This window comes from Marmota monax, unplaced genomic scaffold (genome assembly GCF_021218885.2).
Source record: "Marmota monax isolate L192 unplaced genomic scaffold, Marmota_monax_Labrador192_F-V1.1 WCK01_AAM20220418_F8-fsc00131, whole genome shotgun sequence".
Classification (NCBI taxonomy): Eukaryota; Metazoa; Chordata; class Mammalia; order Rodentia; family Sciuridae; genus Marmota; species Marmota monax.
In genome coordinates this window covers 33,775-57,391 of record NW_026693141.1, presented here as the reverse complement: position 1 = coordinate 57,391, position 23,617 = coordinate 33,775, and the positions used below count along the sequence as shown (strand labels likewise).

Here is a 23,617-nt window from a genome sequence, read left to right as displayed (position 1 = left end):
ATTCAAAATCAGGAAGACATATGTAGTAAAGGACTTCTTCCTGAAGCATGACATGGCAAAATGTGTCTTATGGCAAAAGATTGTCTTGTGGTGGGGAAGCACGAGAGTACAGGAGCATGAAAGTGAGGAAGAGAGGATAGTAGGGGACAGAACTCATCTTTTCATCAGGAGCCCATTCCTATGATAACCCACTCCAGAGATAAAATTAATCCATTCATGAGGGGAGATCCCTCATGGCCCATCCACTTCTAAAAGGTCCCACCTCTTAATACTGTCATAATGACAAACTTCAACCTGAGTCTTAGAGAGGACATTCAAATCACAGCATTCTAATATTTTCAACAGTCTTCCCAAGTGACTGACATACTCGAAAATTGGCAAAAGCCTGTCCAAAGTCATTCGATGTCCCTATATTGCAGGAATGAGCTCAGGGGAGAGTGGACCCAGCAGAAACCTCCCATTCTAATTCACTCAGAACTGAACTCTGAGCACCTGTTGGGAGCTGGGTGGGTACCAGGCACTGGGGGTACAGATGTAAAGATGCAGGCTCTCTGCTCAAAGAACCATGGGGTGTGGGAAGCAACTCTCCTCTGAGTGTATGTGGGGTGTGCCCTTCTCTGATAGAAGGGGCCAGGCTCAGGCAAGACGCCCTCATCTCTGCCTGTCATTAAAACAGACATGATTCAGACGTTAGAACAATCTGTCTAATCCAGACTGATTCTGGATCAGTCCCACAATCACCTCATTTAGGGAAGGGCTCCTGGTTTGCAAGCTCAGAAGTGACACAAGCCAACGTAATGATCATCTTCCGACCCCACCAGAAGCAAGACAAGGCTTCCACTTCCACCTCCCCATAAAGTAACAGGTAACGTTTTGCTTTTCTGGGAGATCTGTGTGTTCTCTTCTTTTCCTTCTTTTTGAGGTATAGTATATCTAAGGAAAGGCTCATGAATCTAGAGTGGATCCTTATTGGATGTGTGTGTGTGTGTGTGTGTGTGTGTGTGTGTGTACACCAGTGCAACCCTACCCAGATCAAAGGGGCCATTCTTAAGTTTGCAAAGATCTCACAGGGTAGGACATGCACCCATTCAGCTTTGAACAGACTGTGAGACACAGTATCTCAAGGTCTCACTGTTGTCCTTGACAATGGAGATGAACAAATGGCTAGTGAGTACCTGCAGTGTGCTAGAACCTTCATGGGGTAAGCTCCATCGCCTCTCACCTGGAAATCCAACCTAGGTGGCTTGTGATTTTGGGGAGCCGAGCATCAGTAACATATTTTGTGTCACCTTAATTTATTTTTTGTCTGTTATCGATTATGTTATAATACTTGGGGACTTTTACTTGAGAGATACCTCTTTCTGACAATCTGCCTTCCCTTTGTCCTTGATGTTGTATCATTATTATTGCGGGTAAAAAGAAGCATAATATTATGTTACAGCTTATAATGGCGACCTCTGGAGAAGGCAGCCAGCCCAGTGGCACAGCAACACCCAGGCCACTGGCACAGCTGCAGGAGCTCGAACCTCGGGTAGCCCGCAGACGCCTGTCCCAGGCCCGCCATAGGGCCACCCTGGCAGGGCTCTTCACCAACCTAAGGAAGACTGTTTACTCCCAGTCTGAGCTCACAGCCTCGAAGGTACGGGGACCTCAGTGTGGGGCCTGGCCCTGCCACCCTTGCTGCACAAGGCTGAGGGCTGGGCCTCCGTGTGGTCGGTGATCATTGGTGGATGCCTCGGGGGGGGGCTATACCTGCTGTGAGAGATGGGCCTTTTCTACCTGCAGCAGACCAGACTGGCATAAGTAAAGCAATTATGGGCCTGAGGAGGGGCCTAGTTTGCCAGCCGCTTCTGTGCCTGTCCACTCAACAGGCAGTGGCCTTTAGCACACACTCAGGCACCCTGTACATCTACCCAAACACACACACCTGTGTGTACACACGACACCACACACACGTGCACACACCATAGACATACACGCATGTATGCATCATACCATTAGCTCACACATACACATGGTCACATGCCACACATGCTGCACACCCCCAGTTTATATACATAATCCAGGTCTTTCCCCCAGGCAACAGGGCTCTCCAGGTAAGTATTTATCTTTTCCTGTTCTTAATTGTGCTTTTGTCCTCAAACAGCTTTTTAATTGCTAACTAGCAATCAATAAATCAATTCTCTAGCAGAGCATGGAGGTCCAAGTATATTGGGGTGATGGAAGGAATGGAGTAGTCATAATGGTGGAAGCATTATAGAAGGTCATAGTGGAGGAGTCCCCCACGAGGTGCAGTTCCCCACCCCCTTTTAGTAAAGGAGAAATCCTTTTTGTAAAGGAGTTGAGCAAGGACTTACTAGCTGGTCAGAAAGAGTCCTTGTTCCTACTCCAGGTCTGGCCCTCTCCCCATCCTCTACCTCTCTGGATTATCCTGTTGTCCTGTGTCTGTAGAATGGTATAGAGGCCTGGTGAGGGATGGAGGGAGGACTGTTCTTCCCCTCTCTGCTAAGTTGGGCTCAGGATCCAGTAGGAGGATGGTACATCTGGGCCTTTCTGTCAAGAACCTGACCAGCATAGCTATGCTTCATGTCCATTGGATGAAGAGACGCTTGCTCCTTGCTTCCAGAGGTGCATGAAAACCTAAGTTCCTGACATAGGCCCATGGGTACGTGCATATAGGTTGGCAGCAGGAACAAAGAAAAAAATAGACCTTCAGAACCTCACAGTAAGAAGTCAAGTAAATCCAGAGGAAAACCACATCCATATCCCGAAAATTTGTGCCACGTGACTTAGCATGTGAGAGCATGGCTATTAACTGGTCTCAGTGATGGCAGGCAAGTGACTTCTGGCCTTCAGTCAACATGTCCATTAAATAGGGAGGATAGTAATGGCTGCCTAATAGGCCTGTAATAGGGTTTAATGGGATACTCCAACACAGCATGGTTCTTAGAGCCTTAAAATGTTAGAATCATTATTCCCCAATATATTACCTTATTTATCCCCCACAGCTCTATTCCTATCATTCTCATTGTACGGGTCAGGAAACTGAGACTTCAGAAGATTAAATTACTGGCTTTAAATAATGCAGCCAGGAAAATATCTGGAACTCAGCTGTTCTCTGTATTCTTCTTTCTCTATCTTACTTGAGGGAAGGCCCAGGATTGTGCATGAATAAGGGAGTTGTTGTTCTATAAGTCTAATGGTGTAACAAGGTCTCATGAGTCCTTTAGGGCTGCCATAACAAAATATCAGAAACTGGGCAGCTTAAAACAACAGAAATTTATTGACTATGGCTCTCAATGCTGGAAGTCCAAGGTCAAGATTTCACATGGCCAAGCTCCCTCTGAAGGCTCTAGGGGAAAACCTTTTTACCTCTGCTAGCCTCTGGCATTTGCCAGCAGTGCTTGACTTGCAGGTGCATCATTCTGGCCACATGGCCACGTTCCCCCAGTGACTTCACACCATCTTTCCTCTCTGGGTGTCTATCTCTTTGTCCACATTTTTCCTTTTTGTAAGGACATGGGTCATACTGAATTGGGGCCCATTCTAAGGACTTCATTTTAACTTGGTTACTCTATAAAATCTCTGTTTCCAAATAAGGTCACATGCATAAGTTTCAGGAGTTAGGACTTCAACATCTTTCTTGGGGTGGGAGGACATAAATCTACCCAAAACAAAGGTCCTACAAAAATTAGCACTCCCAAAACATTCTAGAAACAGAATTTCTATGAATGGCACCTGGTTTCCCTGGATTGGTTTGATGCAGTAAGGGTGCAAGCAGGCCTGAGTTGTCCTGCTGAGCCAGCGTGGGCAACTCATCCTGGACCAGAGGAATAGAGTTGGAGTCCATTCAGGCTGCTATAGAAAAATACCTTAGACCGAATAATTTATTATCAGAAATTTTCTGCTCACAGTTCTGGAGATTGGAATTTCCACAATCCAGACACCAACAGATTCAGTGTCTGAAGAGGGCCAGCTCTCTGGCTCACACGTGGCACCTTGTTCATGGCACCTCACATGGCAAAAACAGCAAGTAAACTCCCTCAGGCCTCTTTTATTAGGGCACTAATCCAAATAGGGCCTCTACTGTAAAGCACCTCCCCAAGGAAGGACTGTAGGGAAAGGCGAAATACCAGGGAGTGATATTGGCCAAATTATATTAATGTATTATGCGAATGAACAAATACATTAACAGTGAATCGTACCATTATGTATAATGTATTATACATTATAATTATGTATTATAATGTATAATACATTATGTATACTTAAACACACCAATAAAAATAGGGAAAAGAAAGAAAGAAAGGAAAAGAAAGAAAGCACCTTCTTGAAGACCCCATCTCCTATTACCCTCACATGGGGGCAGGTTTCCAACATATGTGTTCGGGGGAACATAAACATTTAAACCATAGAAGCTGGGGAATCACCTTCTCACCCTAAGAACAAGCCCAAGATTCTGGCCCCTCGTTCTGAGTCCTTGCTGCTTTGACACCATAGCCATGACAGACTAGGTCAACAGTGGATAGGAAGAAGGGGTGGGCCTTGCTCAAGAAGTGTTCAGAGGTTTTGCAATTAACTGTACTCTCACATAGGTGTTGTTCCGGTCACCTGGTCTTTGGGTCAGCAAAGCATCGTGCTTCCAGCTCCCCTTAAGTCTCTTTTTATGCACCATCAGAATCCCCAAGAATCTAGAATAACAAAACCCAGGCTGCCACCCCCTAGCTTCTGTAACTTCCTCTCCCACTGCCCACCCCAACTCTGGCCACATCTCACTGTGGCAGTGCCCTGATCAAGGCTGGCCTGGCCTGCGTCTGTCTTTACTCACACAGTTATTTGTTCCTTTGAGACTGTGTACTCTCCAGAGCTCTGTCTGGCTCACTCTGCTGCCTCGTTCCATGGAAGTTTTCCCCCTGCAGTCAGAATATTCTCTCCTTCCTATATATTTCCACAGCCCTTTGCTTCTACCCCTGGTTAGCCCTTACTTAATTTCATCTTGTGTTAAGGAGAGCTGTTGCCATGCTTGTCTTCCCTGTTAGAATATCAGCACCTTGATGATGGGACCATCTTGTTGACCCTGTATTCTCTGGGGCCCAGCACACAGCTTTGGGCTTATGCATACCTGAGGGAGGCCATGACCCATGGCAGATGTGGGTGCTCAGCCTCACAAACGACACTTAGGGTTTCTTGCTTTTGAATGGTCTTGCAGTTTCTATTTTGACACACAGGAAAGGAGGAAGGAAGGAAGGAAGGAAGGAAGGAAGGAAGGAAGGAGATGAGGAGGGAGGAGAGGTTGGATAGAGAGAGGGACAAAAGAAAGAAAGCATGGAGGGAGAGAAGGAAGGGGAAATGCAAAGTTCAAGTTCATAGAGCAAGTTTTTAGATCATCTGGAGTGTATGCATTCAGTGAACACATATTGTGAGATTAGTAATGTAATATTAACCAGCCAGTTGCACATGGTCAAAACTAAGCAGAAGTCTTGCCTGTGCATTTGGACAAGGCTGGGGTTAACATTCATTTGGTGGTGCCTCCTCTGGCACCTTATCCCACCTTCTGGTAGCCTGTATAGTCACTTGCTTTCCTCAGTTTGCTGAATGCAGCTCATTTCCAAATACTTTGGTATTTCAGTGAGAACTCATTTCTAGGATACAAAGGAGATTTGTGCCTTCTGTGCACTAGAATAAATTTTCCAATCTTTTCACCATCAAGGCCAAAGATGTAACTTTGCATCTGAGACAACGAATGTGGCCTTAGGCTAGGGAGGGGGTTCCTGGGTCCACAAAAGCAGTCTCTGCAGTGAAAGGCTATATTTCCAGCACTGTCTCTGTCCTCAGTGGCAGGTTCTGAATAAGGCGAAGAATCACATTCAGGAACTGGAACAAACCCTGGACAACTTGCTGAAAATGAAAGGTAACAGATCCCTCCCTGGAGAAGACTGGCTCCATTTTTCAATTGATAACAGAGAAATAAGGTCACACTGAGTCAATAGATATTTAATGAGGGTCACTGTATGCCAGCCACTGTGCTTGGTTATGAAGTTGATGTCCGAGTCCCTAGGGAGCTTGCAGTGCAGCCAGACAGGCAGGGGTCACCAACCTGTGGGGGTTTGATGAATCCCCTAATGGGGTGCTGCTGAGAGCACCTGACCTCACCTTGAGAAACCAGAGAAGTGGTCAGTACTTGTACTGAGCTGCCCTCTTGCACCCAGAAAGGGAGGTGGAAAATGGCCTCTGGACTCCCTAGTACTGAGCCTGGGAGGGTTCAGAGCTCCACCATGGAGCAGAAAGGCAGGAGAGACTTAATACAGGTCTGACTTTCTCCTTTGTGACTCTTGCCTCAACTTCCTAATAGAATCCTTCAATCTGGAGGATGGGAATGCAAGCAGCTTAGAGGAAGTCAAGGAAGAATATGCCAGAATGTACTCTGGAAATGACAGGTAAGATGCAGCAACCACAGGAGAATGAGAACCTGCTGTCTTGCCCCTTTGGCCTTGGAGGCTGCCTCCCAGTAGTCCACCCTCCCTCTACGTGCAAGATGGTCAGGGCTGCTGCTCACTCACAGATGTCTGTCCTGGGTTCTCCTTTATCTTAAGTGCATGCTTCAATTTATTTTTACAATTATAAAAATGATTATTACAGAAAATGATTACTATAGAAAGTGATTATTAGAGAAAATGTAGAAAATACAGAAAGGCCTGAAAATATGAATCATCTCGCCTTTCAAAGAAAATGTTGATTTTGAGGAATATCCATCCATCTATTTTTCAAATTTTGCACATTATTTTTAGAATGATGACATCATTGTGTTCATCTTATATAGTGTATTACTACATCTCGTATCTTATATATATTTCTTAAAGTCCTCAGTTAATAGCTTTATTGGAAAGTAATATGAAAATAAGGAAAATGCAAATCTTGGCCTACTTTAAAAGTCTCATAGGAACCTAGGAAAAGGCACATTAAACTTGAAAGAGGAAAATAACCATTGTACACATAGGTGTCACAGTTGCTGAATGGGGAATGTTATTAATAATGTCACATTTAAATTGTGAAAGACTGATCTGAGAAATGTCTTTCTTGTAATTTTTTGATGTCAGGTTTTGTACTTAACTCCTGCAATTTCTGGGCTTTTCATGCATGCTGTGTGGATATATTCTCAGCACTCAAAGGATGACCTAACCCTTGCGTTCACCTGCAGCTTGCAAAGCTACTTTGACCACAGCCTGGACTTTAGGGGCAATGTCTGGGCCCCTGTCGTGTCTGGTGGCTCTGGGCATGTCCAGCTCTAATGGCATGGTGTACATCCAAGTTGGCCTCTGACAAAACAGAGCTCAAGCCATCTTTGCCCCCTCCCAGAAGGGGGCTGCGAACTACTTGCTATTCGGAGTCAAAAGTCCGCCTGGATGAAGCGATGTGGCTTCTAGTGTTTGATGGTGTGATCACGCATGACTTTTACTGTCTTCTCAGTACTTTTTGGTGTTTTCCAAATTTTTAAACAGTGAATGTGTATTACTTCTGATGTCAAATAATCAGGGGAAACAATTATTAAAAATGAAATAAAATTCACATTGTAAATGATGTGAAAATATACAAAAATGTGTCAAGAGGAAAATAACCGCCTACGTTTAATCTTATTTCATAGACAACTTGATCACCATTATGTTCCCAGAGGGGAGGCAGGTGTGATGTGTGTATGTGTGCATGAAGGTGGCAGTTAGGAGCCTTGTTTTAAAAATCACACTGGGCTGATGGTGAGGTGGGGCCCAGTCCGAGATGGTTTCAGTCAGTCAGAATTCTACATTGGCTTATCCCAAATGACTAACAGTGATCCCAACCCCATTTATTATACGTTGTCTTTTCTTTACTAAAATATGAACATTATCATATACTAAAAATCTTATAAGTCCTTTTATCACCTGCTCATAAAAGAATAGCTAAATTATAATAATTAGGGAGGAATTTTTTGCTATAATAATTAAAACTGTGGTGCCAGCATAGAGAAGACTAATTTTATTTTGTAATTATTATATTTTAGTAATTAATTAGCTAATTGATTATGAATTAACTTGAGTGCCTTTGTTCAAGGTAATTTTTATTTCCATTCCTGGGAATTGTTTGTACCTATTGTTTTGTCTGTTTTCCTGCTGCACCGGCAATCTTTTTCTTATTTAATTATAGAAGTTCTTTATATATACAGAGGAATTAGCTCTCTATGGTGAGACTTGCCAAATTTTTTCTTTTGAACATTTGTTCTATTATTTTTCCTATTGTTTTTTGCTTTTTGTGTTTGCCATGCAAAAAAAAATGAAGTCTGATCTATCAATCTGTTATGACACCTGGGTTGTAGGGAATACTTAGAAGTCTTTCTCTATTCTGAGATTAAAACGTTGTGTTTGCTGTTGTTGTTTGTTTTTTCTGGCAAGTTTGCTTTTTAACAGGACTTGGTTGATTGGGGAGTATTCCTATCAGTATGAAGAGAAGCTGGTTTTAAGTTCTGATTTTCCAAATTGTGTCATGTTGTTTCATACTATTAAAAATGTATTTTTGAAGAGCAAAATTCTATAATGTTGATGAGTTCATTTTATTCTTTTCTCACACTTTGAACTTTTGATTTAAACTTAAATATTTCATGATTTTGGTATTATTATAAATAATAATTTTAAAAATGTTAATATTCAATTGTTCATTCCTAGTATACAGAAATATATGTATATATATATATATATATATATATATATATATATAAATATTTTTAACATATATATTAATTGGCACATAGTAGTTGTACATATTTATGCCTTAGTGGGATATTTCAATACATGTATATAATGTTTAATTATCAGACCAAGGTAATTGACATTTCTATCACTTTAGACATTTATCATTTCTTTGAGCTGGGAATATTCCAAATCTTCTTTATTAGCTATTCTGAAACAATTAATTCTTGTTGGCCATAGTTATCTCTATAGAACATTAGAAAATCTTCCTCCTCTCCTGGAGCCCTATACCCGTTAACCATCCTTTCTCTATCTCCCACTTCCCCACACCCTTTCCAGGCTCTGGTAACCTTTATTTTACTAGAAATAGTATTGATTTTTGATTCTTGATCTGGCCTTCTGCAACCTTGCTAAGTTCCCTTCTGAATTCCAGTCATATGTTTGTGGATTCTTGGGATTTTCCACATTGTCACATTGTGTCTGAAAATAAAGATATTTTTATTTCTTACTTTCCAATATGTAGACCTTTTACATTTTTCCTGCCTTATTAGACTAGCTAGTATCACTAATATGGTTTTGAATATGTGTGTGTGTGTGTAGACACACATATAAAAAGAGAGTTTTTATATACAAAATATTGCTATTTATATATTAAATATTGCTAAGATTTTGAGTTTCATGTCCGCTGGGAATATTTGTCTACAGGTCTACAGTATTACTAACTTGTGTCTGTTTTCTTCCCCAGTCTGGTCTCAAATAGTTTTCCTCAGAATGGCTCCTCCACCTGGTGCCCAGTTGAATCAGTCAGAAAGGATGCTGAGGAAGAAGAAAATGAGGAAGAGGAAGAGGAAGACCAAGAAGAGGAGGAAGAAGAGGAAGAGGAGAAAAAAATTGATCTCTTACATTCCTCTGCCGCTATGTCGCCAGACCTCCTGGAATTTGAACGGTGTGAACAGCTGGGTGGGGTGATGTTTGGACACACACAGAGCTCCTGTGTGGAAGGGGACAGAAACTCCAAGTGGAGTATGCTGTAGCCTCAATGCATGCTCAGACCAGCCTGAATTATGGGAGGGGCTTTCTTCTCAGTACTTTTTTGTGTTTTCCAAATTTTTCAACAGTGAATGTGTATTATTTCTGATGGTAAATAATCAGGAGAAACAAATATTAAAAATGAAGTAAAATTCACATTGTAAATGATGTGAAAATATACAAAAATGTGTCAAGAGGACAATAACCATGTAGGAGGGGCTGGGGTTGGGCTTGGTCTGAGGGGCTAGACACATAGTCTGGAAGCCATAACTGAAGAGCAAATACAATGTTTTTTATTTAGACTGGGTGTTTATTTGGGGTGCAAGGGTGGCTTGTTGATGGTGATTATGAGGGATGAGTTCCCCCTCCCCGTACCCCACACACACCCTACATGTCCCCTTTCAACCTCATATCTGGTCTTAACAGAGATAAAGGTGGAGGCTGGCTGGATCAGACTTCCTTTGACACAGCCTCCTCCACAGACCCAAGACCCCTCAGTAGCCTTATTGGCCTCCAGAGGCACAAGAGGAGGAGACCCAGTCCACAGCTGAGTCTGACTTACAGACCCCAGATTAAAGCAGCAGTCTATCAAGCCTGCACATTGATGGCCTCCTAATTAGACTTTTGGGTGGGGTGGGGGGGGGTGGGAGCTGAGCAGCCACATCTCTCACCTAACATTGAGCAGAGCTTTAGGGGCGGGGCCCTGGGAGGACCTAGGGAGCCCCCCCCCCAGCACAAATCTCTGTCCTTGGTCCCCAAGGTGCCTTCTGCTCCCCGACAGCGGCTTCTGCCCTGCAGGGGTGGAGGCAGAGGCTTGAGGCCAAGCGCCCTGCACCCCCAGCATGGCCCGGGCACGGTGCCTTGGCCTCTGCAGGGACAGACTCCTGAGAGGCAGCGCCTGTCCTCTTCCAGGTATCTCAACTTTTACAAGCAGACGATGGACCTCCTGACAGGGAACGGCATCGTCTCCTCCCAGGAGGTGACTCTCCCCATCGTCTCTGCGGCCATCTCCCACCTGTGGCAGACGCTCTCCGAGGAGAGGAAGGCCATCCTCCTGCAGACCTGGGCGCAGAAGCACGGTGGCCTCCCGGGCCTCGCGGTGGCCTGCCAGGAGCCCGTGGGTGCCGAGGGCAGTGTGAAGGACAGCGGAGTAGACAGCCAGGGGGCCAGCTGCTCGCTCATGTCCACCCCGGAGGAGGTGAGCAACCTGTGGGAAAGCGGAGGACGCAGAGGAACCACTGTCACCCTCCACCCAGGGTTTGCTTGGTCACTTTGCAAGCTTGAGGTGCCATTTCTATTGCAGGTGGCACCACAGGCTTCTGATTTTCTCAACATAATCTCCACGATCACCAAACAGTATTTCTTGTTAGTGTCCTGGCCTTTCTATAGGATTGCAGAGGGGAAGGTTAAATCCTGTGGGAATCTTTTGGCTGCCAATGACTTGATGATTAAACTATGAAAAGCCGGCAGGTGGCCTGTAATCCCAGTGGCTTGGAGGCTGAGGCAGGAGGATCCCAAGTTCAGAGCCAGCCTCAGAAATTTAGTAAGGCGCTGAGCAACTTAGGGAGGTCCTGTCTCAAAAATAAAATAAAAAGGGCTCAGTGGTAAAGTGCCCCTGAGTTTAATCCCCAGTGCAAAAAACCAACCAACCACCACCAACCACAAAAACATGAAGAAATGCACAACTCATGTCAGGGAGGTCACTGTTAATTGACCTGCTCAGTGGTGTCCCCTTGGACTCAGGTTCCTCTTTTCTCTCGGGTTTCTCATCCTTCCCTCCCCTCCCCACTTCTCTCACCCCCAGTGGTCATTCTTCCTCCTGTACACCAGGTAGAGAAAGAGTCCCTGTGAAGGCTCTTAGTTAAGGAGGAACTTTTTCCAGAAGCTTCTACCATACCTCTCCTCCCCTCTCATTGGCCCAAATTGTCCAGCTTACTGAGCCGATGGGAAAGGATGACACAAGCACCCATCAGGCACAGACCCAGAGAGGTGACCAGTTCCCAGAAAACATTGCAACCACTGGGTGAAGAGGGGGCAACCACAGCTTCCACTCTAAATGCCTTTCTCAGCTTTCCAGTAGTTAGGATGCCACAGTCCACAGATCGAGCACCAGGTGGTGTTAGCCGTCATCCTGTTCTGAGATAGAAGCAGGCCAACAGCAGCTCCTCCAGAGTTAGGAGCTCTTCAAAAGCCTGCTGCTCCCACATGGGCCCAGGCTGCCCTCACTCTGTTAGCCCAGGGACAGGCAGTTCCTTGCTCCCTGCACCTGTCCAGTGCTTAGTAGGACATTTAACATCCATGGCTATGACCCCCTTCCCCCTTGCCTTGACTATCCAAATGCCCCTCGGTGGGTGGTCCCTTTGAGGAGACAGCCATACTAGTCTCCCGTCTGTCCCTCTGTGGAGTCTTAGAACCAGAGAACTTCCATGTGCTTCTGACCCCACAGTTACAGCCCTGGAATACCCCAATCCTTCTGGAAACTTCCACAGTCATGTCCAAGTCTAGAGAACAACAGAGCTGTCACCTAGTCCTATCCTCTATTTGGCAGTCCTAGTTAGAGGTGTGATTTGTCCAAACACCCAGCTCCTACTTCAGGGATTGTATCCCTCTCATTTTCTCAAATCTCTCTGTCTGTCCTATGTGTGGATAGTCAGCCTTTCATTATCTCCCTGAATCACCCATGGAGCACAGTAAGCAGGCAGGTTCCTGGCTCCCTACCCAGATCCACTGAATCAGAATTCCTGAGGGTAGGGTTCTGGGATCCACATTTTAAAGAGCACTCCAGGTGATTGATGCACCAGGCATTATTGGCAAGACCTCCCAGAGCACATGTGCAAGTGTCCCTGGCTACTGCCTTAGACCACCCCCAATCATGAATACTCCAGTTTCCCATCTGTTTTTCCCCTAATGTAGGGTCCACCATGAGAGGATGCAGGTCCTCTATAATGGTTTAAGGAGAACCAAGTCAACCAGCAGCCCAGGATTTCATACCCAAGGCACACAGGAGAGGGGAGCCAGGGTAGATGTCTTTGTAACCCTAAGGTGCCTAGCCATTGAGTCTTGCATACACACACACACACACACACACACACAGTATATATCAAAATCCTGAGTAACTGAACGTGTGTGTGTGTGTGTGTGTGTGTGTGTGTGGTGTATACAAGCACCTGTGCATTTGCCAACATGAACATTTCCTCAAGGAAGAACATCTCCAAAGAGAAACCAGACTCTAATGTCCAAATCATGGGAATGATTTGCCTGGCCTTTCTCAGAGAAGGCTGGTGCTTTTCTGGTGCTGAGGGAAACAGGCAGCAGATTCCCCCAGCCATGCCCAAGAATAGGAGCTTCCTGCCCAGGGTTTGGTCAAGCCAGGCAGGTGAGAAGGTGAGTGGAACAGAGCACACTCATGCTCAAGACAGGGCCAACCACAGCTGCTCCTCCTGTGGCTTCTACATCAGCTCTGTGCTCTTCTAGTTCAGCTTTACTGTAGCTCCTGGTCCTTCTGGAAAGGTTTAACAATTGGGTTTCTGCCAGCCCCTGTTCTCAGGGTTCTCTGCATCCAGGAGGCCCCAGTCCATTCTGCTTCAGGTCTGGGATGTGTGGTCCCTAAGTGTGGTGGGAACTCCAAAAGGAGCCTGATCTGAGTCCTTTCCAGGTTGGATCATGAGGGGGCTTTGCATACATGGAGACAACGTGTGGCCTGCAACTCTGGTTATGGAGGGGAATTTAGGTCTTGGGTCCCTGACTCAGGCCTGTTGTGAGGAGAGAGCACAGGCCTTTCTATGGCCTCTTCCAGAGCTTCTTTGAAGTAACAAAAGAAATCTAAGTAGGACATCAGAAAACTGGAAGGGACCACCCACATAGCCAGAATTCCAAGGGATTCAGTTACAGGGAAGTGAACTGAGTGAAGACATGAAGAGCTGGGCAAGAGCAGTGTCCTGGGCAGGAGTGAGGAGGGACCCTGGCAGGACCTGTAGGTACTAGGGGCCAGAGGACACCCCCTCCTCCCCTCAGGGTGATCACCAGAGTAAATAAGGTGCCAAAGAAAATAAAGCATGTCCAGCTAAACTTTTAAAATATTTTTTTCAAAAAATATCCTGTGTAATTTGGGGGGAAATTCTTATGACAAAAAAATTCTTCTTTATCTGAAATTCAAATTTAACTAGGCGTCTTGCGTTTCTATTTGCTACATCCATCAATCTTAAGTGTAAATCATGTTTTTACAGAATATTTACAGATTAAAGGACCAAAAACTGTCTAAATAACCAAATTCTAAATTTGGAAGCATATCGTCATTATCCTTATATTGCTACTAGCAGTCCTTGTCATTATCATTATATAATATGCCTGGGGAAATAACTGAAGAGAAGTGGATTGATATAGCAACAGCAGGTATCTCTGATGGATTCTTAATGATTCTTATATTCCTTATCTGTTTCTATTTTCTAGAATTTCAACAACACTGTTTTGTTTATAAAGCAGCTGATATTTAATACAGCCAACATACTGAGCCATTATTTTGTGTCCGGTGTATGACCTGAATTCTTGCAACAACCCTGAGTAGGTCACATTGCTAGCTCAGTCTATTTTGCGCTGCTGTAGCAGAATCCCTGAGACTGGGTAATGTATAATGACCAGAAATTTGTTGGCTTATAGTTCTGGAGGCCAGCAATCTATTATCAGTGTGCCGACATCTAGCAAGGACCTCCCTGCTGCACCGCACATACTGGAGAAGGGAGGTGGGGAGAGACAGAGAGGTTCAGATGAGACTTTCCAGCCTGTAAACAGGATCGGCTCTGCTGTCACCTCCCATGCCTGAGCCACTCTCTTCTTTAGAAAGATGAGACAGTCCCAGTACTTCCTCTCTCTCAGCCATCTCCAGGGCTGGCAGTTTGTCCCCGGCAGTGAAGAACTTAATGTTCAGCTCTGGGGAAGATTATGAAGCAGAGACCCTGAGTTTGGACCCCAGCTTTGACACTTGTGCATTTTGCGGATGAGTGTACAAAGAAAGCCTTTCTACTCTCTGCCCAGCAGCCTCGCCAGTGTCAAGCTGAGAAGTTATTTCTGACTTAAGGGGTTCTGTGCTTTCTTTCAGCTCCTTTTTGAAGACGCCTTTGATGTGGCAAGCTTCCTGGACAAAAGTGAGGCTCCCAGTACCTCCAGCCCTAGGTGAGAAGATGGTGTGAGACAGCATGAGCAAGTGTGAGTTGGTGTGCAACTGTGTGAGTATGAGATTGTGGAGCATGTGGGTGTGTGTGTGTTACATGAATGAGTGTGCACGCATGTGTGTATGTCTACGCATGTGCACCCCTGCTGGGCATTTCCTGCCTTTCCCCTGCAGCTCCCAGATGGGTGCAAGTTCTCAGGGACCCACTTTTTCCCTGTGATTGAAGTGGACTGATCCTAGGATTGTACTGTCGCTTTGGGGATGACATTGTCTGGGGCATCCTCAGAGGAGAGAATCTTCTGTCCTGGCCCAGGGCTAGAACACACCAGGTTATCAGCCCCAGGTTATGTAAATGCACCTGTTTCCTTTGGTGGGTTTCCCAGTATGTCTTAGTCCTGCTTCAGGCTGATCTAGCCTTGCTTACAAGATCATTATTATACAAAATACCAAAACCCAGCTGGTTTATAAACAACAGCATTTATTGCTCACAGTTCTAGGGAGCCGGAATTCCAAAGTCAAGATGCTAGCAGATTCAGTCTAGTGAAGGCCATTTCTCATAGGAGGCATCTTCTCAATGTCACCGTATCTTGCTGGGCAAGGTGGTGCATGCTGGTAATCTCAGTGACTTTGGAGGCTGAGGCACTGAGGATTGCAAGATTAAGGCCAGCCTCAGCAAATCAGGGAGGCCTTAAGCAAATTAGTGAAATAAAAAATAAAAGGGGCTGGGATGGGGGTATGTAGCTCAGTGTTATCAGTGGTAAAGCTCCCCTGGGCTCAATGCCCAGTATGTCTCCCAGGCCTCTTCTATAAAGGTCCTAATCACCTGCCAAGGGTCCCACTTCCTAATACCATTGCCTTGGGGGTTAGGTTTCAGCATATGAATTGGGCGTGAGACACAGACCTTCAGTCCATAGCACCCAGGGTCAGGCAGCCCATGGGCAGGAGAGTGGGCAGGGGGTCTGGGGCACAGAGGACCTGGGCCAACATGGAGGCAGGCCTGTGCCCTGACTTTAAGGGCTTCTCTGAGCTGCCTTTCACAGTGCTGATGAGAACAGCTATGGAAGAAGCAGAGAAGGGTGTGGCTCACCCAAGGAGCAAGAGGACATAAAACGGGGTCTGAGAAGATTTAAAACAGGGAGGACTTGGACTCAGTCTGTAGCAAGGGCATTTTCTCAGAGGAAGTCAGTCTGGCACTGAAATTCCCTGGCTGCTGCGTGCAAGGCTGGGCCTGTGGCCTGCAGGGACAGAGCTAGTGTCGAGGCTCAAAAGAAACCTGGACCTTGAGTTTTTCTGCCTTGGGAATGAGGGTGCCATCTACATCTAAGGATCCGAAGGAGTGTCTTCATTGTCTTCTCAGTGGAAACCTGGCCTCCTGCAGGCCTTTGGTCAGGCACGAGAGCTGTGCAAGGGTCCAGGACAGCTTCAAGTAGAACCCCAGTCCAGATCTGAGGATGGTTCCACCACCCCACCTGCCCCTGCAGGTCCATTCAGATCTCAGGAGACAGGGATTGACGGAGGAGACTCTTCCCTCTTCAAAGCCACTTCATGTGGTGACAGGAGCTCTCCTCAGCTGTGTGCCGAGTGTCATTCTGCTGCAGCTGGCTGGAAGCTGACATTCCTATTTCCGCACTGGGCTCAGGCTGCAAAAACAACTTGGTTGAGAAGCTGCCAAAGCACACTTGCCAAGCAGTATTTGACATTCTAATGGAACAAAAACCAACCCATTAAAAACGCTTTCCCTGCTTTCTCTAGAAAAGGTAGGGATTACTGCCAGTGGGGTTCCTAGCCTGGCTGTGGGACCTCATCCCAGGAGGAAGAGTGAAGGGCAAATATCGTCTGGCTTACAGGACGCATAGCCACTGTACCTCAAGGCTCCAGTTGCACCGGGCTGCTCCCCTTGGAAGAAAGGAGAGCTGGAAGACCAGCCCCCTTTCTGCAGGGCCTGAGCTCCAGGCTAGACACACTGAGAGGGGGTCTTTCCTGGGACTGAACTCAAAATGTGCCTTAGCAGCCACAGGTGGGACCCAAACCCTGGGCTTTGCTCCAGCAGGTTGACTCAGAGGTAAAAGAAAACTTGCTCCCTCATTCTAAAGGCCACAGCTCAAAACATTACATTAGGGCGCAAGATCCAGTCCTATCACAGTCTTGTTTTTCCGGAGGATTTCAGACATGAAACTTGACAAAATTAATACAAACCTGTCAAGAAAAGCTGTGGGCTGTCCAAGAATTCGACTGGGTGTATGAAAGTGTTGCATTCACACCACAATCCAAATGCTTGGCAGGGGGAAGGGTAGTCAATCAGAGGTAAAAAATCAGGATTCTAAACATTTGCTGTTTCTTCTTTCTTTCTCTTGACAGTTCATTGTTTGCCATCTGCAACCCAGAAAACCCAGAGGGGAAGTTTCAGCTCTATATGCAGATCATTGACTTTTTTAAAGGCCTTTGCTGCATTAACACTCAGTTAAAACAGGTAGGACAGCTAGATACTTACCCACCCTTGTTAGGATGGCAAAAAGAGCTCTTGAGGGGGCCTGGCCAACCCTCACCCTGATTACCCCAAGAAGGCAATGGGCAGACATTCTTTCAATCTCTCTGTCCTATTCCATGGATGGTCAACTTCAGCCTAAAGCCTCCTGTGAAATGGAAGACATCAGGGAAACTGAGAAAAGAGCAGCAGGGTGTCCTCTGGGCAGAGCGGCACTGGTGACCAACCCCTGGAAGCAGGGACCAGATCCCAGGGCAGCTCTTAGCAGGCCTTCGTACATGTTATGTGACATCTTTCCAAAAGGCTGAACCGTTTCATCCTCTGAAATCTCGCAGCTCTAAAAGGATAATTTCTGCTCCTAAAAAACTTCCTCTGCAGCTTATGGTGACCTAATTCATGGGGGTCTTGGTTAGGGTGTCCATTCCTGAGGCTGTCATAGGGAGAATGGCTGTCTGACCTACCAGAAGACAGGCCCTTTGAGATTCGTAGCTATAGATTTTTCTCTGCTAATTTGGCAAAAATACAACTATTTATTTTAAAAGGCAAGCTTAACAATGGCTCACATTTGCCTAAAAATAATTAGGCCACCTTTTCCATAGGCTAGGGTGTAATTGGCCCCTTTCCCATTCATTCATTTCCCCATGCGGACACCACTTTCAATCCCCACTTGGAGTCCAGAGCCCATTCCTGTAGTTGTCTCCACTTCCCACCAATGGCGGGGTAACTGTCTCATAGCAACTGTACCAGCTTTCTGTCCGACACAGTTAAATTAGTCCACTTCATCAAGGCTTTGAGAACAAATAAAGGGGACAGTTTTTGCTTTCCTGACTTCCTTTCTCCACACGTGGCAGAAAAGCAAGGAGCAGAGGTCAGAGTGTCCCCATAAAGCACAGGCTCTTGAACTTCAGTGTTCCCTAGACTCACCTTGGGAGCTTATTCTCAAGGTTCTCATTCAGTGTTATGAGAATGGGGCACTGGGATTTGGGTTTTGAGCAAGCTGTCCAAGGGGTTCTAGGCAGGAGGCCTTGGACTTTGGTAGACTCTGGTGCAAAGAGGGAAATTTCATTCTCCTTCAGTTTCACCTCCAACTCACTGCTACCCCTATCAGCTTTATGGGAGGTGGCTGGATCAGGATTCATTAGCACCTGAACTGGGTTCCTAGGGCTGCTTTAAGAAGTGACCCTAAACCTGTGGCTTGAAACAACAGGCTTATTTCAATGTTCTGGAGGCCAGAAGCTTGAGATTAAGGTGTTGGCAGTGCCATACTGCCTCCAAAGGCTTCAGGAAAGGGTCCTTCTTGGCCACTGCCTGGCTCCCAGTGGCTTCTGGTACCACTCAGCATTCTTGCCCTTTATGGCTCCATCCCCCCAGGCACTGCCTCTGTTTTCACATGTCCTTCTTCTCTGTCCCTCTGCCCCTCTCATCGTTTATGGACACAGGTCACTTGGATCTAGAGCCCCCACGAAATTCAAGATGGCTTCATCTTGAGATCCTTAACTAATTACATCTGCCAAGACCCTGTTTCAAATGAATTTCCAGGGGGACATGACTTTTGGGGAGCTCTTCAGCAACCAGTAACAGCAAATATCTCTCACAACCTGATGCTGTGAGCTTAAAAATATGCAGCTTAAAAGTGCCTCAGACTCCATTATTTCCTTAAGGAAATAGGACATTTTGAACAACATTTGGGCACTGTGTGTGACATTTGGTTGTTTTGTTCTCTCCCAGGACACTTGGCCCCTTGGGGTGCTCTCTGACTACCTCTTGTCTCAAGCTTGGCAGTTGTCTTCATTCTGAACAAGGAGCACATGTTATTCCCCTAGAGATTACCTGATCCAACTTCTCTGATTCTCTCTCTTTCTTTCTCATTTCCAATACTGGAGCTAGAGCCTGGGCCTGGCATGTGCTAGGCAATACTGAGCCATCCCAGCCTCTCTGATCCTCTTGATTCTCTTTTCCCTTCCCCCACCAGGAAAGCATGTGAATGGGAAACTAGCAGAGGTCATCCCCCCATCTAGGTGTCCACCTTGGGACCATCCTACTTTCATTAGATAGCTGAGGGGGATACTGCCCAGGACCCCTGGAGAACAACCCTGATCTGCAGGGACAATAAATGACAAGGGTCATTTCTCAGCTGGGTGGAGAGACACAGGAAGAGAAAATACCTGGGAACATATTTTTAGTGGAAGAAGTAATGGACAGGCCCGAGAGGTTGGATGGGTCATTGTAAAGGGAATGAGAAACTTGATAAACACATATAGCACTGCTTCTTAAAAACTGATCACCTCATATGTAACCCATGTCCATGGTACAAAAAGTATTCTGTAAAACATAGGCTTTCTCCTGCAATGACTTCTTGCTTACTATTGCAAACTCTTCCCTTCCATGACAGTGTCTTATATAGCCATCCAAAGACGGTCTGCAGGAATTCATATATTCTTTCAAACACAAGTAGTAGCCTACTATACACATTGTTTTGAACTTCGCTCCTCTTCTAATAGTGTACCCCACAGATAGTGATCTCATTATTTAAAAAAAACCCAGCTGCAGGCTGGTGGAAGTAGCTGGGGGGTAGAGTGCTTGCTCAGCACTGTGAGGTCCTGGCTCCCATTCCCAGCTCTGCAAAATAGTAATAATAATTATGATGAATAAAAATTTTAAGTAAAAATAAACTAAAATACAGCTTCATGGCATTCCATGAGGGGAACACCATGCTGTAGTGTGCTGTCTTCTATTGATGAGCCTTTTGATAAAGATTTATGGCTTCCCCATTTCTCTTATGGGATCCTGGAAATCCCCAGGATAGGAGAGTAGCCAGTTCCACTTCCTTTCTGGAGGTGTGTGAGTTGAGTGAAATGGAAATAGGACCACCCCCCTTCTTCCATGGATGGGGGCTGAAGGTAACAGCTGTGGAGACTGGGAGAGTTGGGCACACCCAAGATGCTGGGACCTTCCTATCTGCCTGGAACTCTTAAATCAAAATTTCAACCTCTTCCACCTGTGTTTTGCAGGAACCAGACCTTCCCACTGACGATGAGATGGTAATGTTGAGGTGCCTAGAGACCTTTGACGATGAAGATTTGTAATGCAGAAGGACTGGAAGGGGAGAGGACTGACAGAGAGTGGGAGTTTCCGAGTTTGAATGTTAGCAGATCCGGTTATACCTGCCTTGGACTTCCAGGGCTCTTTGGAGGGCACTGTCCCAGAAGCGTTCTGATGGTTTTAGTTTCTGATTAGTATAAAGTACAAGACAAGCAAGGCCTTGTGTTGGTCTTTCAGGGTTTTTTGGTATAAGGGGCTGGTCTTCTCCAGGACAATCCACTCTGTCCCTACTCAGGAGGTACCAGGTACAGGAGAGGCCCAGTCCTTGGGCCTTTCAAGAAGAAAACAGGCAAGATCTGCCCCTGGGGGTGGCATAGCACCAGGCCCTGGATTCAGGGCATTGCTCTGACGGGTTCTGGAATTCTGGAGCCCACCTACTCTTCCTATATGGTCTGGGAACCCAGTAATAGTGCCCACCTCAACCTCAATCCTGTTCTGTACAATATCAGGTAGACCCAGATACATCTGCTTTTTCAAGTATGTATACCTGAATGGGTGCTGTAGTGAAATTCCAGAGTTCTGAACACTTTCTAGTGAAGGTCCTAGGCAGAGGATATAAAACATCCCTGGGCTTATACACTTAGGATAAGAGTGAATTTTGTGTCAAATTGATTAGGCGACGGTACCCTGACATATGGTCAACCATTATTTTAGATGTTTCTATGAAGGTATTTTTGTTTTGCTTTGTTTTTTAATTTTTAAAATTTATTCTCATTTGTTATATATGACAGAAGAGTGCATTTCAATTCATAGGACACATATAGAGCACAATTTTCCATGTCTCTGGTTGTCTTCAAACATGTACTTGGGGTAATGATGTCCATCTTTCCTATCCCCATACCCTCTCCCTTCCCATCTCTCACTTTTGCCCTATCTAAAGTCTGTCTATTCCTCTCATGCTCCACCCCCCCATCCCCATTATTAATCAGCATCCTTATATCAGAGAAAACATTTGACATTTGGTTCTTTGGGACAGGCTTACTTCACTTAGCATTATATTCTCCAACTCTATCCATTTATCTGCAAATGCCATGATTTTATTCTCTTTCAATGCTGAGTAATATTCCATTATATATATATATATATATATATATATATATATATATATATATATATATACCACATTTTTTATCTACTCATCTACTGAAGGGCATCTAGGTTGCCTCCACAATATAGCTATTGTGAGTTGAACTGCTATAAATATTGATGTGGCTGTGTCCCTGTAGTATACTGTTTTTAAGTCCCTTGGGTATAAACTGAGGAGTGGGATAGCTGGGTCAAATAGTGGTTCCATTCCCAGTTTTTCAAGGAATCTCCATACTGCTTTCCATATTGAATGCACCAATCTGCGGTCCCACCAGCAGTGTATGAGTGTGCGTTTTCCCCACATCCTCACCAACATTTATTGTTTGTATTCTTAATAGCTGCCATTCTGACTGGAGTAAGATGAGACCTTAAGAGTAATTTTTATTTGCATTTCTCTAATTGCTAGAGATGTTGAACATTTTTTCATATATTTGATGATTGATTGTATATCATCTTCTGAGAAGTGTCTGTTCAGGTCCTTGGCCCATTGATTGATTGGTTTTTTTTTTTTCTTTTTGGTGTTAAGATTTTTGAGTCTGTGCAGGTATTTTCTTGAAGATGAGATTAACATTTAGATCAGTAGATTTTTAATAAAGTTGATAACCCTCCATAATTCACCCAGTAGAAGGTCTTAATAGAAAAAGACTGACTCCCCATAAGAAGAGGGAAATCTGCTAGCAGACCTCTGCATCACCTGAAGCTCTTCCCTACCGACAGCCCAGCTTGCATATTTTGCATTTACACCTCCACCATAGCATGGCCCATTCCTTAAAATAACTTTCTCTCCTCTTTCCCTGGTATATCCTAATTGGTTCTGTTTCTCTGGCACACCCTGACTAGCATACTAGGTGTGCAGAGAAATGGTTTCACTGGCCCTTTACGGTTTATAAGTCCTGATAACAGAAACTCCCCTCCATAGAAGGCCTCCCAGTGCTTCTGCTGTATTTCCTCATGAGAGCTGACGTGCAGGTTAAGTCTGAGGATCTCAACTCTGTCCTATCTGACATCAGGGCCCAGCTCTTAAGGTACCATCCTGTGAAGCATGAGCCAACCTTCAGAGACTCCTACTGGGGATATGCAGGGATATGCAGGATATGCAAGGTTGAAGCCTTGCACTTCACAGTTTACAAATGACAAAATGAGGGAGGCTCATGGGGCTTTCCAGGCAGCTCCTCAGCAGGGCCTTTGTGCTCAGAAGTGGTCTGAACTTGCTTTGGAAAAAAGGACAGGCAGCTCTTAGGTCAGCTACCCCCTCAGCAAGCCTCCTGGGAGTGCATATAAAAGAAGAAATGAGTCTTCTCAGGTACCTGTGCAGTCGGCCTTCAGCAACCTGTGCCAGCTCAGGCCTCCTCGTCAGATTAGGCCCAATCCTGACTTTGTTTAGTCCAAGGTTGTGATGGAGTCCTGAAACAGAATGTGCCAGAAGCCCCTGGGCATGGTGGACCTTAGCAGAAGGTGGAGTATCCTTTCTCTCATATCCATGAGCAGGGTGATGTCCCCACCTCAGTCCTCAGCCCCAACAGCCCTCTGCTTCCCTCCCTCTCTCCCACAGGCCTTATTGAGATGGGTGCAGACCAGGATGTATTTTGTGCATAAACCCCATCACCTGGTACTCATTTCCCCTTCCTCCCCTCCAAGGACTCTTTGGACATCTGGCATGTGTCTTCCTGTACCTGCCTGTTCCCTTTCTGTGTCAATGCTGTCTGGCTCAGGGTTCTGCCCAGAAACAGACCAGCAGACTATGTAGAGAGGCCAACAGATTTTCTTAAAGGATCTGGTTCTCACAGCTATGGGGACTGTGAGTCAGATCTATATGGAAGGCCAGCAGGCAGGGTTGATGCTGAAGTCGTCAGGCAGAATTTCTTCTCCTAAAATTCACAGTTCTGCTCTAGGGCCTTCAGCTAATTGGACAAGTTCCACCTATGCTATCCAGGGCAATCTCTTTAATTTAAAGTCAATTGATGGGACGCATTAGCCACATCTATAAAACACCCTCACAGCCCCCCACTGAGGTGAGTGTTTTGCTGGATA

The 23,617-nt window shown here is 45.5% G+C and overlaps 1 protein-coding gene across 2 annotated transcripts; it reads left to right on the top strand.

The window, feature by feature from the left end:
* The first annotated feature begins 1,447 nt into the window (after positions 1-1,447).
* On the top strand, positions 1,448-20,484 carry Stra8 (stimulated by retinoic acid 8). Of its 2 annotated transcripts, none has more exons than XM_046455080.1 (8): positions 1,448-1,639; positions 5,836-5,911; positions 6,353-6,437; positions 9,478-9,504; positions 10,659-10,944; positions 14,842-14,915; positions 17,272-17,383; positions 20,410-20,484. In XM_046455080.1, the coding sequence occupies exons 1-8, from the start codon at positions 1,448-1,450 to the stop codon at positions 20,482-20,484; spliced, it is 927 nt and encodes a 308-aa protein (XP_046311036.1). The 2 variants fall into 2 exon arrangements, with proteins under 2 accessions (XP_046311036.1, XP_046311035.1); XM_046455079.1 differs by having other exon boundaries at positions 9,463-9,663.
* Positions 20,485-23,617: the final 3,133 nt, after the last annotated feature.